Source organism: Nothobranchius furzeri, chromosome 5 (genome assembly GCF_043380555.1).
Source record: "Nothobranchius furzeri strain GRZ-AD chromosome 5, NfurGRZ-RIMD1, whole genome shotgun sequence".
NCBI lineage: Eukaryota > Metazoa > Chordata > Actinopteri > Cyprinodontiformes > Nothobranchiidae > Nothobranchius > Nothobranchius furzeri.
In genome coordinates, this window is record NC_091745.1 from 29,330,540 (window position 1) to 29,358,406 (window position 27,867).

Below are 27,867 nucleotides of genomic sequence, written 5' to 3' on the forward strand. Positions count from 1 at the left end.
TCAGCCCCTCTGATGGTGACAGGAGTAGGAGGTGGGGCCTGCTTCCTAAAGTCCATAATCAGTTCTTTAGTCTTTGTGATGTTAAGTTGTAGGTTGTTTAGCTCACACCACTCCACAAAGCTGTCCACCACACTCCTGTACTCCACCTCCTGACCATCCCTGATACAGCCCACGATGGCAGAGTCATCAGAGAATTTCTGCAGATGGCAAGACTGAGACTTGCACCTGAAGTCAGATGTGTAAAGGGTGAAGAGGAAGGGTGTCCCCTGCGGCGCCCCCGTGCTGCTCAGGATGTTGCCTGAGCGGCAGCTCATCAGTCGGACATGCTGTGGTCTATTTGTTAAATAGTCCGTAATCCAACCTACTAGTGGGGCGTCCACCTGCATTTCCGTGAGCTTGTTCCCCAGCAGTGATGGTCTGATCGTGTTAAAGGCACTAGAGAAGTCGAAGAACATGACCCTCACAGTGCTCCCAGCAATGTCCAGATGAGAATATGCCCGGTCCATCAGGTAGATGAGGGCATCCTCCACACCGATACGAGGTTGATAAGCAAACTGCAGGGGATCCAGCCATGGCTCCACCAGCAGCCGCAGATGTTTTAGGATGAGTCTCTCCAGCGTCTTCATGACATGTGAGGTCAGAGCCACTGGCCTGTAGTCACTGGGGGTTGACTGGTTGATCTTTTTAGGGACAGGAACCAGGCAGGATGTCTTCTAGAGTGATGGAACGCTCTGCATCTCCAGGCTCATGTTGAAGATCCGTTGTAAAACTCCAGACAGCTGGGAAGCACAACACCTAAGGGCCCTGGGACTGACACCATCAGGACCAGCAGCTTTGCCGGGGTGGAGTCTGCCCAATTCTTTTTTGATGTCATCTGCTGAGAGGGACAGGGTGAGACAGTCAGAGGAGGCAGGAGATGGGGGGGGGTGGAAGGGGATGATGGGAAGAGCTGGCTGTGGAGACAGGAGACGCTGGGCAGTCGAACCTATTGAAGTGTAGATTTAGGTTGTTAGCACTTTCGACATCCCCCTCCATCCCAACACCTCTCTTTTGTCTCAGGCCAGTGATAGCCCACATTCCATTCCACACCTCCCTGGTGTTGTTTTCCTTCCTGCAGATTGTTTTCCAGCCTCCGTCTGTAGGACTCTTTCCCCTCAGCAATCTTGGCTTTCAGCTCCTTCTGCACCAGTTTCAGCTGATCTCTGTCACCATTTATGAAAGCTCTTTTTTTCTTGTTCAGGGTTGCTTTTATGTCTTTGGAAACCCCGGGCTTATTGTTGAGAAAGCACAGTATGGTTTTTTTGGGGCACTACCGTGTCAACACAGAAGTTGATATAGTCTGTAACACAGCCCGTCAGATTGTCAATATTGTCCTGATTGGAATCACAAAGAACATCCCAGTCTGTTGACTCAAAGCATCCCTGCAGAGTCTCTTCCAACTCCCTTGTCCATGTTGTGACCGTTTTTGTGGCTGCAGGTTGTCTCTGGACGGCAGGTCTGTAAAGGGGCTGGAGGAAGACCAGGTTGTGATCAGCCCTGCCCAGGGGAGGGAGAGGGCTGGAGGTGTATGCCTCAGCAGCATTGGCATTTAGCGTTTAAACCCTAAAACTGTACTCCTGAGTTTTTATCTCTGTAGCTGCCCCTGGCACCATGAAGAAAAGAACAGAGAGCCTCGACGGGTGCATAAACTTTTATTAGTTTCTCTGGTCCAATGCCTCGGACTTCACTCCATGAGTTGCACCGTGGAAACTGTTTAGAGATATACAAAAGCATAAATAAAAGGTGAACACAACTTCGATGTCATAACAGAAATAGATTATATTCTCACATTTACCTTGCTCCGCTGGCCAAGGGTGCTAAACAAAACAATACTTCCTCAAAGCTGCTTTATCTGTAGATTTGACTCGGTGATGGACAAGAAAAACAAACAATGACTATAGAGTGTCAAACTAATAACCCAAACAAAGGTGTCAATACAGCAAAACGTACGTGGGGATGCAGTCGGCAATGTGCAGCTGAGGTGAATTTAGGCTAAAGACCTAATTTCCATACTTCAAACAGTGTTATATTCTCCACAAACAGATTAACCCAAGCAGTTTTCTTCTTCTTCTTCTTCTTTTGGAGGTTTAATGGCGGTTGGCAAACATCAAATGGTGCATTACCGCCGCCAACTAGTGTGGAGTGTGGTCTGGAACAGCAGCCTCAAAACGAAACCAAACAGGGGGGGGGAAAAAAAAATAAAACCTCAAAGTCTCCCAAACACCCTTGTCTCTCTCAAAAACCAAAATAACATCTGAAAACAGTCACTCCTTGAATTTTGTCTCAATAAATCAACAAGATCCAGTTTCACTTTCATCTGATCAAGACTGTTACCCATTGTCCTCCTTTCCGCCTGATATTTCTGACTGTGTAATATAACATGAACTAATGTTTTGTCTTCTCCACAATAATCACATTTCCCTGTATCATGTTTCCCAATCATGAATAATGTTTTATTTAACCCAGTATGTCCAAACCTCAGCCTAGCAATGATCACCTCCTCTCTCCTACTCCTTCCAGTGTTTCTCATTTCTCCCACTCTTCTTTGAATGTCATACAAACATCTTCCCCTCCTTTCCTCCTCCCATTGTTTTTGCCATTCCTTCTTCATTTCTCACCTTATTATGCTCTTCATCTCTCTTTGACAATAGTGAATATCCAACTGAACCGATGCATTTATTGTTGCTTCCTTAGCCAACTTATCGACTCCTTCATTACCTCTGAGTCCACAATGAGCTGGAATCCATAAAAAATGTATTACAAGTCCCATCATGCTTATCCTATTAAGTGTTAGCTGAATCTCGAGTAGTATGTCTGGTCTGCTTTCTGAATGGCTGCACTTTAAACTGGTTAATGATGAGCTGGAGTCTGAACAAATAACTGAGAATAATGGTCTGTTTTCTTCCACCCATTGAACAGCTAACAGGATTGCGAGCATTTCACCTGTGTATACTGATAATCCATCACTCACCCTCATTTTTACTCTAACATGAAACTCAAAAACAATAAAAGCTATTCCAATATGATCTGCAGTATTCTTTGATGCATCTGTATATATTTTTACACAGTTACAATAGTGATCGATATAATCCTGTGCTGTACTGTATGTGAGTTTAGTATGAATGACCCATCCTTATTCTTTCTCTCTAATAAAGTTAAATCCACAGACGCCTCAGGAAGAATCCATGCTGGAACAGCAGGTAATGGAACTCTTTGACTGATCATAAACTGATCTAACTTAAGTTCTACTGGTTTTTTGATCATCACCCATCCAAAACTTGTTGTTTCCTTCTTTTCTTTCTCCCAGCAAGGTTTTAGTATGTCATGTGTTGGATGATCTCCTTTCTGACCCTGAAGATTTGCCCAATAATTTAAAGCTATTTGTTCTTGTCTGATTGCTATTGGCATCTCACCCATCTCTACCTGTAACGCAGCTACAGGGGTTGTTTTAAATGCTCCTGTACAGAGTCTCAGTGCCTGATTCTGGATAGAATTTAATTTCAAAAGAGTAGTCTTTGCTGCTGAATTATATGCTACACACCCATAATCTAATACTGATCTGATCAATCCATTATATATGGCCTTCATAGACTTCCTGTCTGCACCCCATTCACTCCCAACTAAACACCTCATTATATTCAGAACCCTTTTACTCTTATCCAATATACTCTGAATATGAACACCCCAAGTCAACCGTTCATCAAACCAAACGCCTAAGAATTTAAATTTATTTACCCTTTCTAACTCTTGACTATATAATTTAAGTTTAAGATCCTCTCTTACTTTTTTACTTGTAAAGAACATCGTCTTAGTTTTATCTACAGAGAATTTAAAACCCCATTTGTACGACCACTCCTCCACTTTGCCACTTGAAGTTTCTTTACAATAAACTCCACATTTTCCCTCTTTTCCAAATTGCCCCATCGTCTGCAACAAGTGAAAACCCCATCCCATCTTTTATACCACTAAAAACATCATTTATCATTAGAGAAAACAACAATGGGCTCACGATACTACCTTGTGGTGTACCATTTTCCACAGGAAACTTTTCAGACAAAACCGTTCCAATTCACACTTGAATTTGTCTTCCCATTAAAAAGTTCCTGATCCATTCAAACATTCGTCCAGTAATACCCATCTTTCTGATTTTAATTAAAAGGCCTTCTCTCCACAACGTATCACAAGCTTTTTCAATATCAAAAAAGACAACAACTACACTCTCTTTGTTTATTTGTGCTCTCCTAACTTCATGTTCTAAACATAAAACAGGATCCATCGTATTCCTTCCTCTTCTAAAACCACTCTGTTAGACAAGTAACCTTTACTTTCAATGTAGTACATTAATCTTTCATTTATCATGCACTCCATAATCTTACAAATATGAGATGTTAACGCTATAGGTCTATAGTTTCCTGGATCGGTATTATCTTTTACTGGTCTTCTTATGGGTACAACCACTACTTCCTTCCGGCTTTGTGGCAATATCCCACCCTCCCAAATTCTATTATATAAGTCTAACAGCATTTCTTTAGCTTTATCACTAAAATGGCTTATCATAATATAACAAATCTGATCTTTACCTGGTGCTGATACCTTGGATTTTTGTAAAACTCGATTTAATTCTGTTTTTGTAAATAAAACATTTAACAAGTCATCATTATCTTCACCCTGTTCCAATAACTCTATATATTCCACAAATGTATTTTCTCTGTCTCTTTGACCTTCTACACTAACATTATCCAAACTATGAATTTTAACAAATGTCTTAGCTAACAGATTTGCCTTCTCTTCGTCTTTTACTGCTGTTAATTCACCATCATTTAATATTGGATATCCATACTCTTTTCTTATGCCATTCATTCTCTTAATCATCGACCAAACATTTTGTATTTTTGTCTCCCTCCCCACAGAATTACAAAAGCCCCTCCAATACTCCCTCTTTGCATTTTTGACAGTTCTTCTAACCTTAGCCTGTAATTTTTTATACTCCATATAATTAACAAAACTTTGATTCTTCTTTAAAATCTTAAAAGCTTTATTTCGATCCTTAATAATTTCATCACAACCCTTCGTCCACCAGGGTACTATCTTCTATTTTCCCTTACCTACCTTCTTCTTTATTGCCTGGTCAGCTGCCTTCAAAACTGCATCACAAACAGAAAAATTTAATGCATCAACATCAACATTCATATCTATTCTTTCCACTTCCTGGTCACAAATAATTTTAAATTTTCCCAATCAGCCTTACCAAAACACCAATTTTGTACATTCCCTGTATCATATTGTTCCATATTCATCTCAAGTTCAGTCTGTATAGGATAATGGTCACCACTGTAGCGTAATGGTTGTTTGCTCTTTTATGAAAGATGAACCATCCTACATAATAATCTGGAATATTAATTTTAATAAATTAATAACCACATTTATAGAGATAAGAAGACTCAAAGGTTGTTTTCATCGATAAACTGACGATCATATCCGGTTGTCTGTGTTTCAGTTCAATGAAAAGGCAAGTTTGAAATCTCCTCCTTGAACCGTCACCTTATCGTGGTGGAGGAGTTTGAGTGCCCTAATGATCCTAGGAGCTATGTTGTCTGGGGCACTTAGTGCCCCTGGTAGGGTCTCCCATGACAAATTGGTCTTAGGTGAAGGGTGAGACAAAGAACGGTTCGAAGGATCTTTCATGGCGGTTAAAACGAAGAGTCGGAGTACCCGGCCCGGAGGGTTACCGGGGTCCCACCCTGGAGCCAGGCCTGGGGTTGGGGCCCGTGAGCGAGCGCCTGGTGGCCGGGCTTTCGCCCATGGGGCCCGGCCGGGCCCAGCCCGAACCGGATACATGGGCTCGTCCAACTGTGGACCCACCACCCGCAGGAGGAACATGAAGGGTCCGGTGCAATGCGAATCGGGTGGCAGACCAAGGCGGGAGCCTTGGCGGTCCAATCCCCAGACAAGAAAACTAGTTTTTGGGACATGGAACGTCACCTTGCTGGCGGGGAAGGAGCCGGAGCTTGTGGCAGAGGTTGAGCGGTACCGGCTAGATATAGTCGGACTCACCTCGACACATTGCATTGGCTCTGGAACCCGAGACCTGGAGAGGGGTTGGACACTCTACTTTGCTGGAGTTGCTCCGGGTGAGAGGCGGAGGGCGGGGGTTGGCTTTTTGTTAGCCCCGAGACTCTGCCTGTGTGTTGGGGTTTACCCCGGGGGACAAGAGGGTAGCTTCCTTGCGCCTTCGGGTCGGGGAACGGGTCCTGACTGTTGTTTGTGCTTATGGGCCAAATATCAGTTCAGAGTACCCACCCTTTTTGGAGTCCCTGGGACGAGAGCTAGATAGTGCTCCATCAGGGGACTCCATTGTCCTGCTGGGGGACTTCAATGCTCACGTGGGCAATGACAGCTTGACCTGGAGGGGTGTGATTGGGAGGAACGGCCCACCTAATCTGAACTCGAGCGGTGTTTTGTTATTGGACTTCTGTGCAAGCCGCAGTTTGGCCATAACGAACACCATGTTCGAACATAAGGATGCCCACCGGTACACTTGGTACCAGGGCAGCCTAGGTCACAGGTCGATGATAGATTTTGTAGTCATATCATCTGATCTGCGGCCGTATGTTTTGGACACCCGAGTGAAGAGAGGGGCGGAGCTGTCAACTGATCACCACCTGGTGGTGAGTTGGATCAGATGGCAAGGGAACATGCCGCGTAGACCTGGCAGACCCAAACGCATAGTGAGGGTCTGCTGGGAACGCCTGGCAGAAGAACCTGTCAAGACGGTCTTCAACTCCCACCTCCGGCAGAGCTTTGACCACGTCCCGAGAGCAGTGGGGGACATTGAGTCCGAGTGGGCCTTGTTCCACTCTGCGATTGTCGAGGCGGCTGTTGCTAGCTGTGGTCGTAAGGTGGCCGGTGCCAGTCGTGGTGGCAACCCCCGTACCCGCTGGTGGACACCAGAGGTTCGGGGAGCCGTCAGGCTGAAGAAGGAGGCCTACAGGGTGTGGCTGGTCTGTGGGTCTCCGGAGGCAGCAGACAGGTACCGGATAGCCAAGCGGGGTGCAGCAGTGGCAGTTGCCGAGGCAAAATCTCGGGCGTGGGAGGAGTTTGGTGAGGCCATGGAGAAAGACTATCGATCGGCTCCAAAGAGGTTCTGGCAAACTGTCCGGCGCCTCAGGAGAGGAAGGCAGCAACTCGCTCACACTGTTTACAGTGGGGATGGGGAGCTGCTGACGTCAACTGAGGCTATAGTCGGACGGTGGAAGGAATACTTTGAGGAGCTCCTCAATCCCACCAATGCGCATTCCGAGGAGGAACCAGAGCTGGGAGGCCTGGGGATGGACTGTCCGATCTCGGGGGCAGAAGTTGCTGAGGTAGTCAAACAACTACACAGCGGCGGAGCCCCGGGGGCGGATGAGGTTCGTCCTGGGTATCTCAAGGCTATGGATGTTGTAGGGCTGTCATGGTTGACACGTCTCTACAACATTGCGTGGTCATCGGGGGCAGTTCCTAGGGAGTGGCAGACCGGGGTGGTGGTCCCCATCTTTAAGAAGGGTGACCTGAGGGTGTGTTCCAACTACAGGGGGATCACACTCCTCAGCCTCCCTGGAAAGGTCTACGCCAAGGTACTGGAGAGGAGGGTCCGATCGATAGTTGAATCTCAGATAGAGGAGGAGCAATGTGGTTTTCGTCCTGGCCGTGGAACTGTGGACCAGCTCTATACCCTTGCAAGGGTGATGGAGGGGGCATGGGAGTTTGCCCAACCAATCCACATGTGCTTTGTGGATTTGGAGAAGGCTTATGACCGTGTCCCCAGGGGCACCCTGTGGGGGACGCTCCAGGAGTATGGGGTGGGTGGCTTTCTGTTAAGGGCCATTCAGTCCCTTTACCAGAGGAGCGTGAGTTTGGTCCGCATAGCCGGTAGTAAGTCGGACCTGTTCCCAGTGAGGGTTGGACTCCGCCAGGGCTGCCCTTTGTCAACGGTTCTGTTCATCACTTTTATGGACAGAATTTCTAGACGCAGCCGTGGTGTGGAGTGTGTCGAGTTTGGTGGCAGGAGAATCTCGTCTCTGCTTTTTGCGGATGATGTGGTCCTCCTAGCTTCATCCAGCTCTGACCTTCAGCTCTTGCTGGGTAGGTTCGCGGCCGAATGTGAAGCGGCTGGGATGAGGATCAGCACCTCCAAATCTGAGACCATGGTTCTCGACCGGAAAAGGGTGGCGTTCCACCTCCGGGTCGGGGAAGAGGTCCTACCTCAAGTGGAGGAGTTTAAGTATCTCGGGGTCTTGTTCACGAGTGAGGGTAGGAGGGATCGGGAGATCGACAGGCGGATTGGTTCGGCGTCTGCAGTGATGCGGACGCTGAGCCAATCTGTCGTGGGGAAGAGGGAGCTGAGCCAGAAAGCCAGGCTCTCGATTTACCGGTCGATCTACGTCCCAATCCTCACCTATGGTCATGAGCTTTGGGTAATGACCGAAAGAACGAGATCGCGGATACAAGCGGCCGAAATGAGTTTCCTCCGTAGGGTGGCCGGGCTCAGCCTTAGAGATAGGGTGAGGAGCTCGGACATTCGGGAGGGACTCGGAGTAGAACCGCTGCTCCTCCGGATCGAAAGGAGCCAGTTGAGGTGGTTTGGGCATCTGGTCAGGATGCCTCCTGGACGCCTCCCCGGGGAGGTGTTTCGGGCATGTCCTGCCGGCAGAAGGCCCCCGGGTCGACCCAGGACACGTTGGAGAGGTTACATCTCCAATCTGGTCCGGGAACGCCTTGGGGTCCTGCCGGAGGAGCTGGTGGACAAGGCCGGGGAGAGGACGGCCTGGAGCTCCCTAATTGGGATGCTGCCCCCGCGACCCGGACCCGGATAAGCGGAGGAAGACGAAGACGAAGACGAAGGCAAGTTTGAAATTTAAGAGTTTTAATTCTTCAATTTAAACTAACGATTTGAAATGACAATCATAGGAAAAATAATCAACATGGGCAACCTGGTTGGACAATCTTTAACAGTTGATATTTTAAGCTTGCACAAATAGACCTTGTGTTGGATGTGCTAAGATTTGAGAATGATGGAATTATGAATGCGTGCATGCAGGTGTCTGAGATTGCTTCAGGGAGAGAAAAGGCGAATCTGAGTGAAAAATGATGTTTTGAATTAAACTTTAGTTTTATTAGAAAAACTGCATCAGAACGCTATCTATTGTGTTCTGCCTCACCGTACTCAGGACCCTCTTTCAGATCTGGACCTCACAGGAGGATGTTTATCCAGGTCACACCTTGGCTGGCAGGTGTGCTGACGGTCCAGTCCAGAGTTGACCTTGGTACACGTTGCTGAAGCGTTTCGGCAGATGCGCTTTCTCAAGTTTAAATTAACTCAGAAATCAAAGACTCTGGGACGAGTCTGCGTTAGCGGTTGCATTTCAGCTATTCTGTCTGGCAGGGCTCTTTCCCTGTGGCGTTGGTTCCGCACGTCCGCCCTCTTCCGTTCTCACTCTCGTTCCGACTAACTTACCAAAACCACTTCTCTTCCCAAAGCAAACTTGTTGTGTGTCTGAGCAAATGTGTTTTGAGTTACTGTGGATACGGACCTGTGTGAGCAGGTGTGAAGGTCATCGCTAAACATCTTCAAAAACATTATTTAATTAAGTATCCTGATTCATGATAGTTCATTATGATTACCCAAAGCATAATAATCATTCATTTGATTAAAATACATTTATAATGAGCAAAGTGATCAAATGATAATTTAGCATTAATAAACAAAGAAAGTTTAAGACTCTGTTTTATTATGACTAGATTGTGTGAGAAGTCCTTCTTCTGGAGATGCAGGTGTTCTCAATGTTGTGGAATTCTTCAGACTTACTGGTGGCTCAGGTCTTAATCTGTGGGTGAAAGTTGCTGCGTGACCCAGCTTTGGCCCAGCCGGGCAAATACGACCTTTGGCACAGAAAACCCATACTTCCTCACGTTACACTACCAATAGTTGTTTCTTTAATTACCTGCCACGAACAAAAACCTGCTAATGAATCCGACACTAATGTGAGGTCAATTGCTGATTCTGTACCAGCTCTAATATTTAATCTCGTACCACGTCCATCATTCAAACATACATAATTTTTTCTTTCCATCAGTTCCTCAATAACTGCCCCATTCCTATCATTGATATTGCCCCATAAGGAACTGTGTGCATTGAAGTCCCCACACCAAATTACTTTTCCCTCTAAATGTGTATCTAGTTCATCTACATCTAATATTCTGTTGCCTGGATTATAAAAATTGATTACGTTAATATTACAATTTCTTGACCAGATTTCAATTACTATGTACTCTAACTGTGATCCTACATGTACAGGTCTATACGGAGTTCCTCGTCTCACAAATGTCACACATCCTCCTCCATTACTTTCCTGTCTGTCTCTACGGATACCATCACAACCTGCAATAATAAAATCTAAATTAGGTTTTAGCCATGTCTCCTGAATACATACTATATCTGGTTTAATTTAGCATTTATTGATAAATCCCTTAAATTCCTGTCCATTTGCAATCAAACTTCTGGCCTTCCATTGTAATATAATCATGCTGGCCTGTCACCAGGACCTCCCGCCTTCCCTTCCTCCCCAAGTCTCTTATTGATATGTTCCCATGAAACGTCTTTAATGCCAAAAAATCTCTCTGCTCCTTTCACAATTATTTTTATTTTCTCTGTTCTGTGTTTCACTTGAGCTGTACAGTTTATGACATACGCCATAAACAAAATCCTCTTCTCCACTGTCAATCCTGCGTGAGTTTCTTGAGTTTGCACAAAATCTGATGGTGACTCTGTATGAACTTTTCTAGCCTCATGCTTTCCATTCTGTGCCCTTTTCAGAGCCTCTGCGTAGCTGATGTTATGAACCACTCTTATCTGTTCAACCTGCACTGCCTTCCTTCTGACCTCACAGCCCCCATAACTCACCCTGTGCTGCCCCCCACAGTTGCAGCACTTGTCTTGTACTTGTTCTCCACATTCCTCATACCTGTGATCACCTCCACACTTAGGGCACCTCTGTTTCCCTTTGCACACCGCTGCAATATGTCCATACCTCTGGCATCTATAACATCTGAGGGGTGGAGGGATATAAGCTCTAACAGGGAAGCTCATGCACCCTATCCTAACCCTCTCCGGAAGGACATCCTCCTGAAACTCCAAAAGTATGAATAAACTTTCAGCCTTCCCTCCATCTATCGTCTTTAACAGTCTCTTCACCCGGCTCACTTCACCACCACGAATACTCAGCTTAAGTTTTTCCAGATCTTCCTCCACTGGTATTCCAGTAATCACCCCCCGTGTCACTTTATTTTCTCCGAGTCCCCTTTTGTCCCTCACTATCTTCTTACAAACACTGCCAACGTTCAGTACTTTCTGTTTCTGTTCTTCAGTCTTCACTTCTATCAGCAGGTTCCCATCCCGCAGAACTTTAGCCAGCTGAACCTCCCCAAACCTTCTTTTCAATTCTCTTGATAAAGCAATCGGGCTCAACTGAACTTTCTCATCTTCCTTTCTGACCCTCACGATTATTTTGAATCCCTCTCTAACTATCTTTTTCCGGATAACATTTGTACCTTCATCAGAACTGATCTCCTCTAAACCCCGTTTACTGGTCTGTGATCCAAACACTCTCCCCACCACTCCTGTTTCTCCCTCTACCTGATCTCCCGCCATTAGAAACTTGGGTCCATGCACCAAATCCTTTTCGTCCTCATCCTCTTCCTGAGACGCCATTCCAGCCATTCACACACCAGATTATGCCATCCGCCAAAGACCGTGATCCGAAATCCTTCTCCAAAATCCAGAAACAAATCGCAATCTTTCAAATTTCGCTCCACTCGTTTTCCTTCCGCCTCCCACATTTCGCGACAGTCTATTCTGATTGTTTCCTTTACAAGCTTCAAATAAGGTCATGAACTAGCCTGCCCACGCAGTTTTCTGTGGAAGGGTGTGGCTTATATAAGTTCTGTGAGCCAATTAGGGTCACTGCCATCAGCTGGCAGCTACACTCTCCCTAAAATCTCGTTTGTTGTGTGAATAAAGAAGGAAAACTTCTGAATCTTCCATCAGAGGAACGCTTCTATTTTGTTTTTCATTAACATTTTTAGATTCATTCATTAATAATTAAAAAGCTGAGCTAGTGTGTGTGTGTGTGTGTGCGTGTGCGTGTGCGTGTGTGTGTGTGTGTGCGTGTGCGTGTGTGTGTGTGTGTGTGTGTGTGTGTTCCTGCAGAGGGCGGTGTGGTGCCACTGCAGCCTGATAATAAATCCACTCCTCAGTCTGAGCTGCACCCAGATTTATTGTAGCTTCTTCCAAAAACAGCAGATAGAAACATCAGAACAGACGTTCAGTCGTGCAAAAAAACAGCAACAAGACAGGAAACCAGCAGTCCCCAACCTGGAAGTTTCATCAGTCAGATGGGAAATGGGCTGGGAGGGGCTGCATCATGCAACGACCAGAAAGAACTACAACATCATCTTCATCACCAGGAGGAGCTCAGGTTCCTCTCAGTCCAGAGCAGAAAAAACTGATGGAAGCAGATTAAATCCAGGAGCAGGCTGGAGCGGGTCAGGTTCTGTTCTAGAAGCTTCTTTCTGACTTCTGCATGATGAACAATCCCACTCAGATCTCCTTGATGGGAATCTCATCCGATTCAATCAGCAGCGTGAGTCAGAACCAGTCCAAAGTTCTGTTTGTGAGACCAGAACTCAGTAGTTTCATCTAAAACATCTGAAAGCTTCTGGTTCTTTTTATGCATTTAAATCTTACAGTTCTGGTCCGATCCTCTGCTCTGTAAAAAAAAACTAAGTAGATTTTTTTTTTACTTTAACTTTTTCAGTTTCTCACTGCTGGAAAAGATAAAAGTTCAAACTAAATAACTCAAAGTACATTCAGTCAGCATTTATCAGGACTTCTGAACTTCTGCAGTAAATTCAAAACTAACCCGTTTTAAATTGAATAAATGGATCTTATCTGGAGTTGTTGTACCACGTGTTGGATTTGTTCAGATCTGCTGTGAACTGTTGATGCTGATCCAGAACAGATCATGTGAACTATTTAGAGCCATCTGAAACTGAATCAGGTTTAGAGCTGCTGTACCAGTTGAACTAAAGGAAGACCTTAATTAGCATCCAGCTCTGGATCTCCATCTGCAAGGTGCACAGACCTGAACAACCAATACAGACCCAGACCAGAACCAGTCTCGTCTGGGTCCAGAGAGAGATTCTAAAAAATCTGGTACATTTTCTTGTAAATATGTACAATTAATCAAATTTGAGTTTGGTTTTTAATTTAATCTCCAAACAATCCCCCAAGAGTAATCAGCAAAACTGACTATTACTAAAATATTGTTGTAACATTTTGCTTTGAAATTATGCTTTTATTTTGTAAAGCCTTTTAAGAAACACATACTTCCTCTACTTCTGAAGACAAAAATTTCTTGTTGTGCTTTTAGAAGTCAGGGCAAGGTAAGATGGCAGAGCAAGGGCAAAACACAACGTATGGCATGCATACATTAGGAATTATTGTCCAGATGTGCTGAGAAGGAGAGGAAAGCTATGTGTCTGACTGACCCTCCGGACCTCCACAACAAACTCTACTGTCATCCAACCAGGCCAAACCAATGTACGGAGCCTCTTAAGGGACAAAACTAATGAAAATAACAACTCAAACCTTCATGTGGAAAACAAAAAATATATAAAACGCAACAATCAAAATATGCTTTCTTAATTAGTTTTGGGGAGCCCCTGTGTAAGCAAGTGGGATTAACTGACGTGTGAGGTGCATCATTTTGACTTCAAACCGCTTCATTATGAGATTGAGCTTTCAAATGAAGAATGAATGCTTTTGTCTGTTGAGTTTATTAGTTTTCCTTAAAACATTTAACTGTGTCTTGTTGTAGTTATTTAAACAAGTGTATTTATTTCACCTTTTGGACTTCCCCGAAACCAAACTCAGAGCTGGCAGAACCAGCTAGGTCAAGAAGACGTCGGTGCTTTGTTTGTGAAAGCTGTGTTTATTGTTCCTGTTTATTGCTGATTTACTGGTTGATTTTAGATGTTCAGCCCTCTGACCCCTAACTGCGTTTTTAACGTTTTATAAACTCTGAGGCTCTCTGATCTTTTCACGGTTGGTAACGAGGATCTGAAACCCCACCAGCTCCCAGGAGTCTCATTACCTCCCTCAGTAACTCCTCTTGCCCTGGACAAACGGACCTCCATCTGAACTGGAGAGCTCCTGAAGTCCTGATTAGTTCAGATTATATTTTGTTCACAAGATAAGGAAAACACAAAACACTAACAGCACCGATTGGCTTCATGCAAAAAAGATCTGCATACAGAATCGAACTTCTGTCTTAAAACTGCAGAAAACCAAACAATATTTACATTTTAAGAGAATCAGGTAATTTACATGTTTTTGTTGCAGCACAACTACATGCAGGCTGAGTTTGGTGATACTGTTTTGTGTGTTAACAAGTTCCTGTCATGATGAATCGACCCTGTCTTCTGCTGAGGTGATGAGAGTCGAGTCCATATGATGAGTGATGAAGGCACACCAACCGGCAAACCATCTGATGAAATGATTCTTCACATGTACTCCGAGTCAGAGCAAATTCCTGTCCAGTTTTCTGAGGATCCGTGGAACACCAGATCCCTGATGTAGACCACCTGGAGGCTGCTGTGAGGCATTTAATCATGGCTGAAGGTACGAGGAAGCTCATTGGTCAGGATGTGCCAGCGCTCCACCCTGTGACCGTTGTTCTTGAGGCAGTCCATCCAGTGACGGAGGGCGTCCCCTTGAGATCGGCAGCTCAGACAGACTCCGCCTGAGCACCAGAAACAGAACCCACATCAGTATTACCGGAGTCCAGTCCCACCTTATGCAAGTGAACCTCCAAACAATAGAACATGATGCAAAAGTTCATTTATGTCAGTAATTCTACTTAAATGGTGACACTGGTATATGGGACCTGGGACGTAATTTTGGGGGGGGGGACGGGTGGGACATGTCCCCCCCCACTTTTTCAAAAGGCAGTTTTGGTCCCCTGCACTTTTTTCCGTCCAAAAACAATATTACGCTCCATTATATGGATTTGGTTGAGCACTAGGACCGAAACGGAAACCGGTTTCCTATTAGACCCGCCCAAAAGCTAATCTATTGGCTCTGCTGATACTTGCTAACGTATTATTGGCTGTTGCTGCTGTCACTCAAGTTGTAAACAGTCAGAACGTGCTCACGTTGTTTTGCTAGTTTGGAGCCGCTAGGGAACACCGGTACTGAGTCACATCGTCAACTAGACGCTGTGTAATATCAGCTCAGCTCAGCTTCCATTACATAACATTTGAATAAGTGTTCATTTGTGAGTCTTTGGTAGTTAGGCACAGCCAGGCGGCAGCATGTCAAGAAAACGAAAAGTGGATATAAGAGACTTCTTTCAAAGTCAAAACGTAAGTTGGAACATGTGACACCCCTGCATTAAGCTCAGACTCACCTCCTCCTTCACAAACATACTCAAAACTAACTTTTACAAACGCATCTCCTCCACATAACTGACTCCTCAGACACAATTTATTCGTATTATTATAATTATTATTTTATTATTATTACTAGTAGTAGTAGAAGTGTAACTTCAAAACTTTTATCATTTAACTTTATTGTAAACGTATCTATTGCAATGTATATGTTCACATTAAAAAGCTCTGAAAAATGAACAGTATCATCGTCAACAGATTTTTTTAAGCTTAATGTCAAAGATGTACACTTTTCATTAGATTTATCTTATTTTTTTCCATTTATTTTTTGTGTGTTGAAATGCAACAACTGTTTAAACACTTTTAAGGGAAAAACATATTTAATATGTTTTTATACACTCAAATGTTAGGGTGATGATCATGTGTAAAACATTAGTTCAGCATGTCCTCTAACACAGCAAATGAACAAACGGCCAGATCTCAGGAGGGACCGTTTATGTATAAATAATTTTTATACTTTTGACTAGGCCTGGGAAAGTAACAAATTTTGCTGGACGATATTTTGTCCAACAAATTGTTGATGATAAACGATATCATTGTCAACATTATCTAGACCAAAATAACCACTAATATAATGTTAATATATCATAATAATGCAAGTACACCCTTTAAAATGCAACAAATAAACCTTCATTTAACATTGAAATGTCCAGAACCAGAACTTCTAAATGAATAAAAATAACAAACAAAAATTAAATAAAAAAGGAATCTCACTCACTGTTAGAAAATGTTGCACCAAAAACAATAAAAAAGACCCAAAACAATAAATACAATGGCCTATCCATTGTCAACAGCCAAAACTGCACTTCAATAATGATAATAAATAAGAATAATAATAGAGTTGTACATTTTTTAACTTTGAGATATATATATATATATATATATTGAGGATGGAAAAATTATTGAGATGGGCACGTGACGTGTCAAGGGGTCTTTACATAACACCCCCCACCCCAAATCCGCACAAGCCTGCTGTGTCCCCCCCACTTCTGAAATCAAAATTTCGTCCCTGTATGGGACAGACTGAATTGTGATGATTATGGCTTACAGTTCATGAAAACTCCAAAATCTCAGACAGTCAGAATATTGTCAAAAGGTTCGATAGACTCAAAGTGTCACACTCTGGTCAGCTAACGAATCCAGAATACCTGCAAAGGGTTCCTGCGCCTTTAGATGGTCTCTCAGTCTACGCTGAATTACTGACATAAATGGACTTTAGCACCATGCTCTCTTTTTTAGTTTTACCTTTAGACCGACCCGGTTTCTTGAGGTGTTTTGTCTAAATTGGTTCAAATGTGTTCAAAGTTTCTGTGACCAGAATGAGGCTGTTGCTGAAGTGTCACTGAGCGTATCGCAGGCTGCTGTTCTGTCACCATCTGAATGTTGGAACAACGTTCATGTATCGGTACCTGGACGGTTGTGATGTCTGAACACCTGTGTGTGGACTGTTCAGGGACACAGACACAGGAGTCTCCTCATGGTCTGATAAGGAGTCTTTCTGGCCTCAATTTGGCAGAATCAAGGGACAATCATGTTAAAACAAAAAGAAACAGGAAGCTAGCCAACAAATCCAGAGTCTTGCTGCTGCTGTCAGCGCTCCATCAGTTTGGAGGCAGGATGATACTGCGACTATGCAAAACAACAAAGATGGCAGTGGCTTGTTTAAATCTTTTTGCTATTTTGACAACTTTGGACTATTTAGGTTTGGGTTTTCTTTGAGTCAAGAGCAGATAGAGGTACAAATCCTTTACTTAGAAGAAGCGTCTTCTTCAACAATGAGTGGTGGACTGCTCTGTTGACTGACATTCGTTGAAACACGTTCTCACTCCCGAAGCGTCTAAAACTGACGCTGGCTGATGCCAGAGCGTTGGATTCTGTCACCCGCGGTAAAACGGGGATTTTACCGAATTCTGACCTTTACCCTCTTGCTATTAACCTTCCGCTCACCCCCATCCTAACCTTAACCCTCTTTGCGCTTTCAAAACTCTGTTCCTAGTTGTAACGTCCCTCTCCAACATGGTTAACAGGAAGTTTAGAATGAGCAGCAGGGTTAAGGTTAGGATGGGGGCGAGTGGAAGGTTGGCTAGCAGGAGGTCAGAGAGAACTTTTATAAGGTTTTATAGGTTTGAGGCGCTCTTTGGATGGGATGATGAGATGGGATGGGTCAGAAAAAAACAAGAAAAACTCCAAAGCACTCTCAAATAGAGAAACTTCAAGAGCCTTTGTTGTAATGGCTTTTTAACTTTTTCTATTTGAATGTGCTTTGGAGTTTTTCTTGTTTTTAGCACGAGGTTAGCGGTTAAAAGGTGGTAAAATGTGCGCTTTACCGCAGGCGTCGGAATCCAACGTTCAGGCAGTCAAACGTCGGTTTCCGATGTGCTGGGACTCCCAATGCGTCGGAAACAGATGCTGGTCACCCAGCGTCAGTTTACTACGCTTCAGGAGTTAGAATGTGTTGTCCATAGTGGTATGTCACATCGCTGTCCAACAGCGTGTGGAGACGGTTTAAAAGACATCCATAGATTCCCCCCATGACTGAGCTCTGTCTGTGGGTCGTGGTCAGACTACATTCACTCATATAGGATGCCTTGCCAGGCTAACAGGAAGCAGCTTCATGGAGATGTTTGTGATCGTCAGGATCAGTCTCACCTATGAAGTCGTTGGAGCGTCCCAGGTCGTAGTCCCACACCGTCACCTCCAGAGTTTTTTTAGCCAGCTCTGACAGCGAGATCTCATAGAAAAACTCCTGCAGCAGACACATAATTACCTCAACTGTGTGAATATTAACAACACACACACACACACGCACGCACGCACACACACACACACACACACACGCACACACACACGCACGCACGCACGCACGCACGCACACACACACACACACACACAAACACACGCACGCACGCACGCACGCACGCACACACACACACACACACACACACACACACACACACACACACACACGCACACACACACACACACATACGCACACACACCTGCAATGCTAGAGTATATGATGGAAGCATTTCCTCATGGGTAAACGTTTCTGTTTCCACGGCTCTGATCTACACAGAACATGATTTTCCACCTGAGTAGCTGCTCTGTTAGAGACGGTTAGAACAAAACTCACAGCAGAAACGCGGTTAATTAACTTTCTGCTGATAGCTTGTCCCGCTGCTCAGCAGGACGTTTGGAAACAGGATAAAAAAGATCAGTTTAGATTTGGCAAAAAGTCATTTCCTTCTCACAGTTTTTTGTTTAGCTTCTTTTTTGATGTTGTCGCTTAATTATTTCAGATCAGTAAACATGTTTCGGTGTGAGCGTTAGATGGTTAAAGTTAAGAGACCTCTATGGGAGATTTCCAAGGCTAATAACTCTGCTTACAAACAACAAAAAACTATCTCACATCTACCTAAAACGTCTTAATGAATCCAAAGGCTTCTGGGAAAAAGTTCTAGTCAGTCAATCACATCAAACATGAACGTCAGACATGTGCTGCTTGTCATGTTCTTTGTAGCCAACAGGAGGCGCTGTTCACACCTCAGTGCAAGCAATCACCACTGCAACAGAACCTGCATTTGAATCCATGCATGTCATGTTTTTATGAAACCTAAACAGTCTGAGCATCTGAGTGGAACAGGCTGGTTGTGGTGGAGGAGAAGCATGCAGGTTAAAGGTCACCAAGCTGCTGTCAGCGGCCTGCAGGAGGTTAAACAAGGTGGGCAGCTGTTTCCGCCAAGCTTGGCCTGCTTCAGGGTTCTGAGGGATCCTTACCTCATTAAACTCTGGGTTCAGCGTTTTTTTCCTCACCGACGTTTTATGCTTCGATTTCTTCTGCGTGTCGGGCTTCAGGTATCTGCCAGCAGAGGGAAACAGGAAGACCCAAACAGTCAAAGACAGACTTTAGAAAAGGAGCCAGTGAGCTGGTTCTGGTCATGATTGATGGTGTCAGCAGTGACATCACAGGGGAGGATCAGAGTCATGCTGTTCATGTGGTTGTATTCATTTCTCATCAGATGGATTATAAAATAAATCTGATTCCTAACTTGAATTCCAGAATGAGTCCAGGGTTTTGCTAAAGCATCAGCTGGAGGTGTGTTGGTTTTTCCGTTTGAGGCTCTGATCCGTTATTCCAGAGAGAGGAACGTGATTCAGACTTCAGAACATCAGAGATTCTGCCGTAATGACGGATTTAAAGATCAGAGCAGAGCGGGTTCAGGAGACTCTCTGGGAGAGGAGATCTTCTCTGAGGATCACCATGGAGGAGGAGCGATATTACATGTTCTAGATAAGCCGGCTGTGAGGACCAGCACACATACTCCTAACAAGACTCTGAAGCATGCTCTGGTCACATGATGGCTGGCTAGTTATGATGATGCCTGTCTGATGTTCAGAAACTTGTCATATCAAACAGTTAGCATAAGGGACTAATCCAGAGGAGTGGGGGAAGAAAACACAAGTAAAATTTCCTTCTACATTTAAGATCAGAGGAACTATTTCTACAAGGTTTATCTTCAAGAAACGGGGAGTTAGTGATCCCGCTGCATGTGGTGTCCCATGTCTCACAAACATGTCCCAGCAGAGCTGGGGACGAAGGCCTGCAAGAGGTTAGGTAATGAGCTGATGGCTCGGTCTGGTCCACTAGATCAGTCAGAGGTGGTCTCAGATCCGATGATCCGGTTCAGGTGGTCTAAACCAAAGCTGACGGGTTTCTAGTCTGCTGATGTGACAGAGGATTGAGCTATAGAAAGAAGAAGAAAATATCATTTCTATAGCGCCTCTCAAGATAAAAACCACGAGGCGCTTCACAAAAACAAAATGTAAAAACATAAAAAAGCATTTAGAAAATGTTTAAAAATATATTTAAAATGAGCAAAAACAGACAATTGTGATTAAACATGTTAAGAAAGAGAGAGTGAACAGGAAAGAGGGAAATCAGTGGATCCTGAGGAAGGTGGAATAGGTGGGGAGAGCAGAATAAAGAGAGAGAGGTGAAGAAGGTCATACAAAAGCCAGCTTGAACAGGTGAGTCTTCAGCTGCTTTTTAAAGGAGACCACTGAGTCCACTGATCTCAGGCTCAGGGGGAGAGAGGTCCAGAGTCTGGGGGCCACAGCAGCAGATGATCTGTCACCTTTGACCTTTAGCCTGGTGCTGCACAACCAGTAGGCTTTGGTCACTGGACCTCAGGGACCTGCTGGGGGTGTAGGGACTAAGAAGATCACCAATGTAAGATGGTGCTTGTCCATGTAAGGCCCTGTAACGTCTCACTGACTGGTGCAGACTGAGGTCGAAGAGCCAGAGGAGGTTCCAGAGGTCAACGTGAAGGTCGTGACCTTCTCTGTCAGACCCGGACCTCCTCTGATGAAACACAAAGGGCTTAATTAAAGCAATTTACTGATCCTTGCTTCTGATCTTTTCTCTGAGGTGGACAAATGGTCGTTTCACAGGAAACGGAGACAAATGTCCAGGAAGGAAACGACGGGACGTTCTAATGAAAACAGCTTCTGAGAACCTGAAGTCGTCCCTGCAGGATGATCTTCACGCCGCAGTCTGATCAAATCGTGTAAGTCATCAGTAATGAAGCTGGATTAATCATTCATTAATCACACACACACACACACACACACACACACACACACACACACACACGCACGCACGCACGCACACACACACACACACACACACACACACACACACACAGTCCAGATAATGAACCTGAACCTTCAAACAGAACTGTGACAAACTGGCATTTTAGTCCTAATCCCAGTGAGATTAAGCTATCATTAAATATTAGACCACATATTAATTTCTGATGCTGTGATGATGAAACTTGTCTGTGTGTCTCAGACGGATCCGCTCTTGCTGCTTCAGCAGGCGGGATGGCCACAGAACCAGGTGGGCTGTGTTCACCTCGTCTAATAACGTATTGGACGTTCAGAATATCTCAGGAAGACGTGTTGAAAGGAAAAGAGAAGCCAGGTTTAGTCTCCAGGGGCTTGTTTATGGGACACCTAAAAGTCCAAACAGAACCCTAACCCTGCAGCACCGAGCCACCGGAGCCGACAAGACTGTAAATGATTCTGACTTGGTACGTTAAAGATGACACGAGGAAATAATCAGATGAGGAAGAACTTGGACAACCGGCTCCTCTTCATCACAGTTGGATAGCTGAAGGCCGCTGTGAGCCAATAAGAAGACAGGGACACACACACCCATCACGGCCCCCAGTGGGCTGTTGTCTGTCTGTGGATGCTTTAAGAAACGAAGCTCTCCGCCGTCGACCGGAGTATTAAAACTTTTAAGGTTTGAAGTTGTTCCTTTTCTCTTTGATGGGTCCAGCAGTCAGACCGATGACCTCCTCTTCATCAGAGCCAGTGGTCCACACACACATGTGACTAATCTGACCAAATGCTACAAAGACGTCCTCTCCTTGTTTCTATTTGGTCACGTTAGCATCCTTAGAGGAATGACCTGGAGCTGACTTAACGTCTGAATGTTTGATGAGTCTGAGGTTCTGCTCACAGGAAGAGGAGGAAGTGCTGCTGTTGCTACAGGAAGTCGCTTTAAAGAGAAGGAAACAGAATACATTACGTCCAGAGGGTTACCTCCATGACACAAGAATTTCCCTCGGGATAAATAAAGTTGTTCTTATTCTTAATCATGAAGCGATCACTGAAACAAAAGGTTTTTGTTAGCGGCGGTTCAGAGAAACTGTTTCTGTCCTGAAGGAGCGTCCCAGTCCAGCCGGTCCTGGCCCGTGTGAAACAAACAGCTCTGTCTACAGCTTCTAGATGTTTGCAACCAGAGTGTGAGGTCATCATGAAGTTCAGGTGCAGGTGTTCGAGTCGCCCACGCTGCCTGTGTGTGGTGGTCGGAGGAACAGGTGGCACCAGCCTCACCTCCATCAGTGTGCTCCAGGGCAGCTGTGGCTACACTGTAGCTCATCTCCACCAGTGTGTGAATGACAGGATGGGTTGTGAAGTGCCTTGGGGGGTTTGTAGAACCCAAAGAAGGTACTAATACATATACTGGCTATTTACTGTTTACCATTAGTAAACAAAAACAGTTTCACAAACAGGGAAGTTTGAGTTTTTATTGAACTTTTCCTTTTTTAAAGACTGACCTGATGAATCATCTCTGATATGAACAATTCTTTCAGTATGATGACGTGTGAACCTGATTGTCGTTTTCTCAGGGCTCTTGATTTGGCTCAAAGCCACAGGAAAACGCTGTCCTCCTCCTCCGAGTGAAGGGGTTAAGAGTCGGCGGAAACAAAGCATCATGAAGCCCTAATCCCAAATGATCTGTGGTGCTTCCCGCAGAGCTCTGACTCTTCCATTTATCATCTTTCCTCACAGGAAACAGGTGCTTGTTTGAAGCATCGTTTAATAAAACCTGAGCTTTAATCGTCTTGCTGACGACGAATCAGACGCCTTGGCCTCCTCTGAATCCTGCGGAGACTCAACTTGTGATTTCATCACATTAATGAAGTCATCATGTGAACAGCTGGCCTTTAGTTTAGGAAGTTTCAAATAAGAAGCCAAAACATCCGATTAAAACAGAAAATAATCTTTACATTTAAACATATATTCTGAATTTTGGAGAAACTGAATGAACGCAAACAGAGCTCCTCTGGGTCTCCTGTCCAGGTGGGTCCAGGTGGGAAACTAGGTATAACAAGCATTGCATCATCATCTTCAGTGACGACATCACAAACACGGGGCATGAGTATGACTTCTGACAGAAGTTATCTCACACCCCAGCCAAACTCCCCCCTCCTCCTCCCTTTCCTGATGGGAAGGTAGAGATGCTGCTCAGCAAAATGAAAAACAAGCCACCTGTTTCTGAAAGGAAACGTCTGGATTTCTTATGAGAGGTTTGGCTGATGCTGGAAGACTTCTAACTAACGTGTTTTTACCAGAAATAGTCGTTTTAGTGCAGCTGGGATGAGAATCAGCTCCTCTAAATCTGAGACCATGGTCTTGATTCGGAAAAGGGTGGAACGCCTTCTCCGGGTCAGGGATGAGGTCCTGCCCCAAGTGGAGGAGTTTAAGTATCTCGGGGTCTTGTTCACGAGCGAGGGGGAAAGCTGGAGCGTGAGCTATTGAACCATCTGTGTTGCTGAGCTGCCCCACTCCCCTGGGTCCTCCACTCATCACACACCCACATATTTAGCACTGGTGTGAGAGGTTCTCCGCTCAATAATGTCAGAGCAGGAGAAACAGCCGGCTGCTACCACTTCAACTTTAGGACAAACTACCAGAGTCCCAAAAAGAAAATCCCCATCTGAAGTCGCGTTTGGACACAGAAAACGGCGACTGGCGTTTGGTGCTATCACACCTCCGGCAGCGTAGCTGTCTGACTCGGGGGGGGGGGATCAAGTCTGCGTTCACAATCTAGCTTGTTGTGTAGATTCACCGTGACAGCTTTAACTTTTCAGTGTGATGTAGGGACTTCAGAATGTCATGTTCTGTGTCCCGGTGGTCCCGGCCCCTTCCAGGTCCCCCCCCGAACCCTAGTCACCTCAACCTCATATTAGTTGTCCCATCTCATTTATTGTTAGCCTCCCTATAGATTCCCTCTTGTTTGGTTTCCCCAGTGAAAGATCCAGTGCCTCTACAGTAGTTTTAGGTTTATTAGTTCACTTGTTTTTACTCTTCTGTGTGTTTGGATGAAGTTAGTATCTCCCTTTAGTTTATCGTGTTTCTTCTCCACGTAGGTAACTCGTCTCTCCCGCCTCCCATCAGCTCACACCTGCTGCCTGTTTCCCTGATCGCTGCCCTCTGGGTATTTAAGGCCCGGTCTCGTCGTGTGTTTGTTGGTTCCTCCTGCGCTCCTGAACTTGGTGAGTTTGTTTTCTTGTGCCCCTTCTGGATTTTACCGCCACGCTGCTTCAATAAAGGACTATCAATTTTTGACAACATCTCAGTCTTGGTGTCAGTCTGGGCTCCTGCACATTGGGTCCAACCTCCCCTCAACATGACACACACGTGCTCTACCACTTGCTCGGCCAGACAGGTAAAGGGCTACGTGGCCATTTTATGTCATCACTAAACCAGACTCGGTTTTTATTGATTCTCTTCAACTTTAGAAAACAACTGTTTACTTTGTCAGACTGAAACATTACCCTTAATGAAGGTTTTTTGGGACATTTCCTCCACCTTCTTTCTGCGACATGTTTAAATCCCGTGCTGTCTTTAGGTTTGAGAGGGTGAGGTTTGGGCTAAGGGTCTGTGTCCCTGGCTGGCTGGGAGTAAGTAACTCCAGTATTAAGATACCTGATGGGCTATAATGGGAAAAAGGAAATAGAGATTTCTAGACGTTCCAAAGACCAGATCTAAAAGTCGAGGTGATCGCTCCTTCCAGACTGTTGCACCCCGACTTTGAAATGAACGTCCTTTATCCGTACGCAGCAGTGACAGTCTGGACATTGTTAAACAGCTAAAGACCCTTTTATTAAAACTGCGTTTACATGAGTCTCTTATTATCTTATAACTCAAGTCTTTTATTATCTTATAACTCCAAATTGCAAAATTTCTTCTGTTTATGAAATAACTTTATTTTTTTCTGATGTTAATCTAGATAATTATGATTTAATGACTGTTTTGTTTGGATCTATGTGAAGCACTTTGTGATAAGTGCTATAGCTGGCTTTTTACTGATGCTTTTTTCGGTGGCATCACATGTACATTGATAGATCATTATTAAATAGTGTCCAGCCCTAACCCACACTGGTTCTGCTTCAGGAGTTCCTCTCCTCTAAGAAGATTTTATTCTGTGACAGAAACATCAAAGTTTTCAGTTTTTATCCAAATCTGGATGTTAAACCGACTAGGGTTGTCACGGTAACCGGTATAGCGGTAAATCCCGGTAAAAAAGTTGACAATAAAAATAACCGGTCCAGTTTTTAATAAACTAAATTATCTCGGTGGGTTTACCGTGGCCGCGGTTTCGGCGCGGTGACCCTTACCAGCCACCGTCGCTTCAGCTGAAGTTCCCGCGCACACGCACTTTTTAGTTTGCAACGGCACCAAAACTTTGAAGCTGAAATAATGGCCGAAGGAGGAGACGGCAGCGCCCAGGACATCCATCAGCCCTCAAAGAAGACTAAATCGGAAGTATGGGCATATTTTGGATTTCTGAAAAATGCTGAGGGACAGTTAATAGAAGACGGCTATCCCGTTTGCAGAACGTGCAGGAAACAAGTGTCTGCAAAAGGCAGCAACACTGCGAATCTAATGGCACATCTGAGTGACCATCACCCACGTCTCTACAGCCAGTGCAAGGTAAGTTAACATTAGCATTTTAGCTTAAATGCATGACGTGAGGACTTTTGGCTGAGGGAGAATGCAACGAGTCACTATATACTGCAGCCGCAGCGTCCTCTGCCAGCATTTAAACCGTGTCACGGACACCCTGTTGCTGGATGAAGCATCTTATTTGTTGATGATGAAGAGAAATATACAATTAGTTCCTTGTCATTGATTTGTTTACTTATTCAATGCCATTTATACTTGAACATTTGGATTTGATTACATAGTGTAGTAGTTATTTTAGTAATTTGTTTAAAGTGGATATTTATTTTAAATACATATTTTTTAAGGTTGACTTGTACAGTGCTCAAGTCAAGTGTGGACTGGAGTTTTAGATTTTCATTTTGATAATGAAGAAAACAAGTATATGAGAAAACAAGTGGTGTTTCTTTGATTTGTTTACATATTGTTTATGTTTTGAATGTTTGGATTTGTATAATTTAAACCTGCACTGACTACTGTAACATGTTCCAGAAAAAGAAGCTATTTGTTCCTTTACTTGTGAAAAGTTGCACTTTTGCTAAGGCTTTGTGTTATTTTAGGTTTAATAAACAATGTTAAACCTTTTCAGAACTATTTCAGTTTGTGTAGAACAGGACTATCAATGCTTTCTGAACATATGCAACACCGTTTAAAAAATACCGCGATAATACCGAAAACCGTGATAATTTTGGTCACAATAACCGTGAGGTTACATTTTCATACCGTGACACCCCTAAAACCGACGTACGGTCCATAGAAGGAAGCTCCATCTCCAGAACCTCATTCTAGCCCACGTGAACAGTGAACAGTGCTCAAAGCTGTATCACATTCAGCTCACGACACAAACATACATGATGTGTCCTGTGATGAAGCGACTGAATTGGACTTTGTATCCGGCTCGGTTCTGGTGCACCTTGAGTGTGACTTACATTTTGACATAGGGGTCGGAGAATCCATTGACATCCATGGCTGCCAAGTGGGCACAACGCCTCACGCCCACACAGAGACCTCCACCACGACTTCCTTCACCTCCATCAGCATCAGAACCTTCTGGATCCACCGGAGGAACAAACTGAAGGGACAGGAGAAGACGACCTCTCTCCTCCAAGCTGTGCAGCTGCTCTTTTTCCCACTGTAGACAAGATGGGATCAGTCGGGTTGATCAGTTCATCTGCAGGTGATGAAGATGACTCATCAGCAGCTAGAGGTAATCCTGTCATCTGTAGAAGTTACGGCGTGGGAGGTCAGACTGAAGACGTTAACACTGCATCCACGACCCAAGTCAGTAAAATCAATCATACAAAACCAGACATGTAATCTTGTGCTTATTTTATCAAACCTAATACAGGAAATCACAAAAAGTCTTGGATGTGTGGGGTTCAGGTAGAAGGTCAGACACTGTGGGAGGATGAGAGGGTTCATGAATACAAAGGTACACTTTGAGTATTGGGATGGATGTGGACCTCCAGGAACCGTTTTAAGCATCTCTATGGGAACTACACAGTGAGCGATGATGGCTCTGAGGGAAAAACTGCTTTTGAGTGTTGAAGCGCCTTCCTGGGGCAAATGGCTCAAACGCAGACGGGCCACGAGGATGGGACTTCTCCAGAGAGAGGACAGGTCTGAGATGACGAACCTTCGCTGCCTCTCTCTTCCTGCTGTGTGTGTGTGTGTGTGTGTGTGTGCGTGCGTGCGTGCGTGCGTGCACCGAGGAGCCTGAAGGTTGTGACTCTACCCTGACTTATTTGATGGTAAAATACTTTGTTCCTCCTGAAGTCCACCATCAGCTCTTTGGTTGAAGTTTGTTCTGCAGACACCGTGAAGTCAGCTTGTGGATCTCTGTGCAGTTTGCTCTCTCATCACATACGGACGTCCTTCAGGTGGAGCAAGCAATCGAAGGACGGAGGGTGTTTTGAATCAGCTTCAGTAATACGGATCACTGCAGTTATGAACGTGTTCCTTTTCTCCTTGGATGAAAACATC

The 27,867-nt window shown here is 44.6% G+C and overlaps 1 protein-coding gene across 1 annotated transcript in view; it reads right to left on the reverse strand.

Moving 5' to 3' along the window:
• Nucleotides 1-12,333: 12,333 nt before the first annotated feature.
• doc2a (double C2-like domains, alpha) overlaps nucleotides 12,334-27,867 on the reverse strand; it is a 111,949-nt gene continuing 96,415 nt past the window's right edge. The window contains exons 8-11 of the mRNA XM_054734186.2: nucleotides 26,814-27,016; nucleotides 19,363-19,444; nucleotides 18,235-18,331; nucleotides 12,334-14,879 (exon numbers count right to left, since the gene is read on the reverse strand). Of these exons, the coding sequence (XP_054590161.1) occupies nucleotides 14,743-14,879; nucleotides 18,235-18,331; nucleotides 19,363-19,444; nucleotides 26,814-27,016 (519 nt within the window). The 3' untranslated portion in view covers nucleotides 12,334-14,742. The remainder of the gene's footprint in view (nucleotides 14,880-18,234; nucleotides 18,332-19,362; nucleotides 19,445-26,813; nucleotides 27,017-27,867) is intronic.